This window comes from Stegastes partitus, unplaced genomic scaffold (genome assembly GCF_000690725.1).
Source record: "Stegastes partitus isolate 25-593 unplaced genomic scaffold, Stegastes_partitus-1.0.2 Scaffold269, whole genome shotgun sequence".
Classification (NCBI taxonomy): Eukaryota; Metazoa; Chordata; class Actinopteri; family Pomacentridae; genus Stegastes; species Stegastes partitus.
Window position 1 is genome coordinate 119514 of NW_007578000.1, and position 4311 is coordinate 123824.

Here is a 4311-nt window from a genome sequence, read left to right on the forward strand (position 1 = left end):
AACCAGAGCCAGAAACAGTGAAGAGAAAGAAGTGTCAGATGTTTCACTTCCTGTTAGTCTTCGCACTAATCATGTGTGACATTAACCTCCATAAAGCATAAGCTTAAAACTGTGATATTTCACTACAATTACTTTATATATATATATAGCTTTATATATGTATTTATTATTTAGAAATGTGCCAAAAATGTACCATTTGAATCAGATTTTGTGAAAAACAAACAAACAAAAAAAAACATTTATATATATATATACATAGTATTGTAACTTGGCTAGACTGCACAGAAGACATTTCTGACTTCTGTCTACCTCAAGTCATGCTTGTTGTGTTTCCACTGAGGTGCAGGCAGGACTTTATATTGCAGTGAAAAATGAGCCCACAGCAAGTAGTGACAGGAGTCAAACATGCCCAGAAACTGCTTGAAGTTCAGAGGGTTAAAAAGATCTGCCCGTGTTTGTATAAATGTGTGAATGAGATGCAGAAAATATAACACGTTTCATGTCTTAACACAAACAAGTGATAGTCCATCTTCTATCTCCTAAAGTCTTGGAGCAGACCAGGAAATAGAGGTCTCTTGTTTTACCAAATTCAACATGACTGCCTCAGTTTTGTGGCTCACATGACTTTATTATACTTCTAATTGAGCAAATGTTGTAAACTGTGTCCATTAGCACATATACCCATGTGGAAAAAATAGATAGATCACATGGAAAGTGTTCATTTTTTTCTGCATATTTGAAAAACTACTTGCTCCTTTTGGAAGCTGCGACTACAGAGAAGATGATGTACTCAATCAAATGCAGCTTGCAGATTTGAATCACTTTCAGATATAGTAGGGGGATATAAAACTGGTTGTATGCGTGTGAAACCCCTCAAACATCCTGTAACTGGAATTTTGGAAGACTGGTTATAACATTTGTCAAAGCAGATATCAAAGACATCAGTCAAAGAAGTTGACAATTATACAAAACACCTGCAAGAAGTTATTGTTGCTAAACGGGCAAAAACTTGCCTCTAATGTCAAGGGTTTAGTTAGTTTTTACACTGAGACATACATCTACTGACATCTTTTTTTAATAGCTTATGGAGTATTGTTGAGATGTATCAAAAATAGCCATCATGTCTGTAGGATGAGCTTGTTTTTTCACATGACTGTGCATTTCCCTGGATCAAAGCTTTTTACAGAGCAACCGAGTGCATCGAGGAGATCGCACACACTTTGGCAACGTCTCCCGAGCTCCTCAAACTGAATACATAATTTGGATAAAAGTGCTTAAACAGAAATCAAGCTGATTAAACTCGTGTGGCAGCTCTGTTTGACGACAGCAGCCTGTTGTACGCGAGCGCCACACATCTGTTTCCACACATTTCTGATCTATGTGTTTTGATTCTACATTTGAATCCGCCCCAGCTGGGTCGTTGTGGTTTCCCAGGGGGATCCGGAGCAGAGATGACAATTACAACTGGGAAGATGTTGGCATTTCAACACCCAGACAATGAATTAGCCGCTGCTGAAAGGCCACATTTTATCTGTTGATGCTCTGCAGTTGGACAAAGGTTACTTTCCAGGTTACTTTGTGGTGGTTTTTACTCACCTCCGTTCTTGTATTTGCTTTAATTTCATAGTACAGTAATTAAAAATCATTTTTTGACCTATCCATCCCTCTGTTCCCCCTTTTTCAATATTTGCTTTACAGTATTTTCTTTGTCCGTTCTGTCTCCATATACCTGCTGTAAAGCCCATCCATTCCTCCAACCATCCATCCAGTCATGATTCATCCATCATTTCATTTTCCAGTATTTTTCAGTACCTGTAACAGCAGTCGCTCATCTCCAATAATGGCGGCTTTCCTCCAATCAATCACTTCGGAGAAGGGAAGCTCCCAGCCGTTACTCAAAATAACCGGAATACAGGCGGCCTGCAGGAGAATATAGATGAAACACGGAAGGAAAGATCAGCAGCAAGAAATCATTCGAGGCTGAAGTTGAAAAAAGTGATGGGCAGAAAATAATCATTACTTGATTATCTGTATCACGAGCTGCTGTCACATCACATTCCTAAATATATTAATAAATGCCAGAGTCAGAATTTATTTTGGAGGAAAAATGGTAAAGCTTTAAATCAACATGCTGTAAGATATTTTAAGAACATATACAAGGAAAGTGTTTGGATTGGTGAAAATTTTAGATTCACTTAAAGCTGCAGTTGACAGAAATCATCTTTGTACTCTCATTAAACATCCACCACGTGAATTAGTCCTCCATCCAACCAGTTGCACCGCCACATCCAGCACTGGGAAAATCTGCTGTCGTGATCTAGATTATCTAAAGAAAGATTAGTTTGGATTTTTTCACCAATGATGTCAAAACGATGCTGCCAACCTCAGATTTAANAAATATAGATATCGGATAATTTTCTCTATTAACTGATTTGTTATTTTGTGTATGAAATGTCAGGAAATAGTGCAAGAGCCCAATATAAAATCCTCAAAGGTCTCGTTTTGTCCACAACCTAAAGACATACAGTTTACTTTCATGGAGGAGGAAAGAAACCACAAAATATTCTCATTTACGAAGCTGGAAGCACCAAAGTTAGACTTTTTTTTTTTTTAAATGAACATAAATCACTTAAACTGATTAATTGATTATCAAAACAGCTGGAGATAAATTAAGTAGCTCGCAACTAATTATTTGATAGATTTGTTGCTGCAGTTCCAGTATAGTATCAATTGTTTAACGAATGCTTTCAGCTCTTGTTTCACTGCCACCCCACATAGAAGAGGAATATGAAAAACCTCAGGGACAATCTTTTATCGTACAAAATTGTGCTATTTATTTTCTAAGATAGTTTCTACTGTTCCTTTCTTTACATTTTCCAAGTAATTTCTTTTTAACATGCAAGTCAAGAAGGAAAAATAAACCTTTAACAACCACTGTTCACCAAACTGCAGGATTAAAATGGCTGCGTGGTGTGTGTGTTCAGATGTGGCGGGTAAGTGGGTGTGCAAATACACATGAAGAGAAAAAAAAGTGAGCACAGCAGTGGTCATGTTTTTTATTTTATCAACAGGTTTTATCCTGAAAACCTTTGAACTCTGTGCTGTTTTCCCCGTCTCTGCATTGTTTTTATTAATTCTGTACGTGTCTGCATCTAGATCAGGAAAATTCATGGAAAAATGCTTGTTTTTGTTCAGCCTCTGTAATAGATGTGAACACCCTCAGTGTCCCTGTCAGAGCATGTTTATCACTTCACGCGCATTATCTTAACCAACAATTAGCACGCGTTAAAAACGGGTTTGTTTTGTCGCAGGCAACGAACCCGACAACAAATCTTCCGACAACATTATTGTGTCATGGTGGGCCTCGGTCATGTTAACTGATGCTAAAATAAATAAATAAATAAATAAATGAAGGTTTCTTTATTTTATCTAAAAGCCAAATTTGTGATATTTTTAATGATGGCTGTCTGCTATTTTGTGTTTCACAGAGAAAAATGTAATTATCATCATTGCTAGGTGCTGATAGAAGGCTGACAGGGAATCAGAGACACAATTAAAACAGACACATTTCGACTCCCATCCACACAACACACACACACACACACACACTTCCCAGGCTTACTGTCCAGGTGTTGGTACAGGCCATGCAGGTGACACACAGTAACGGTGAGAGTAATTAGAGAATGTAAATATCACGAGCTCAGTCTGCTCGTGTAATTAAAAGGGACAGAAGACGATTGAATTGTAAAATAATCCGTCTTCGATAAAAGCTAGTTCCTGCGGGAGGTGTGAGTGACCGTGAATATTGCGGCTGTCACATCTGAAAAAAAAACCATTTACTACAAGACACGTGACTGCAATTAGACTTCCCACCTTCTTTCAGCTGAACTCTGTGTCGACACATCACCTATATGCTGACAGGCTCCACTCATGGCAAGAGTTTGGCCCAGTTTCTCCAAAATATACTGTATGAGTTTTATTAAAACACTGTCTTCCTATCTGATTCCACTGACAGTGAGCATCAGCTGATTTGTTTCTGTGTGTGAGTGTTGTTTTGATTTTTAGGTTCAAATTTGAAAAAAAAAACCAACAAAAAACTAATACTACATACACATGCTATTAATATTAAATAGTCTAATACAAGTTTACCTAACGCTCTGAATCCAAAAACTCGCTGGTGGGTTTTGAAAGGTGGGTTATTTTTAAAGAATCTGCAAACCAGAGCCAGAAACAGTGAAGAGAAAGAAGTGTCAGATGTTTCACTTCCTGTTAGTCTTCGCACTAATCATGTGTGACATTAACCTCCATAAA

The 4311-nt window shown here is 37.6% G+C and overlaps 1 protein-coding gene across 1 annotated transcript in view; it reads right to left on the reverse strand.

The window, feature by feature from the left end:
* The window catches only part of LOC103357708 (exostosin-1-like), a 360610-nt gene that overhangs the window by 65211 nt on the left and 291088 nt on the right, over positions 1-4311 (reverse strand). The window contains exon 4 of the mRNA XM_008282376.1: positions 1813-1920. Within this exon, the coding sequence (XP_008280598.1) occupies positions 1813-1920 (108 nt within the window). The remainder of the gene's footprint in view (positions 1-1812; positions 1921-4311) is intronic.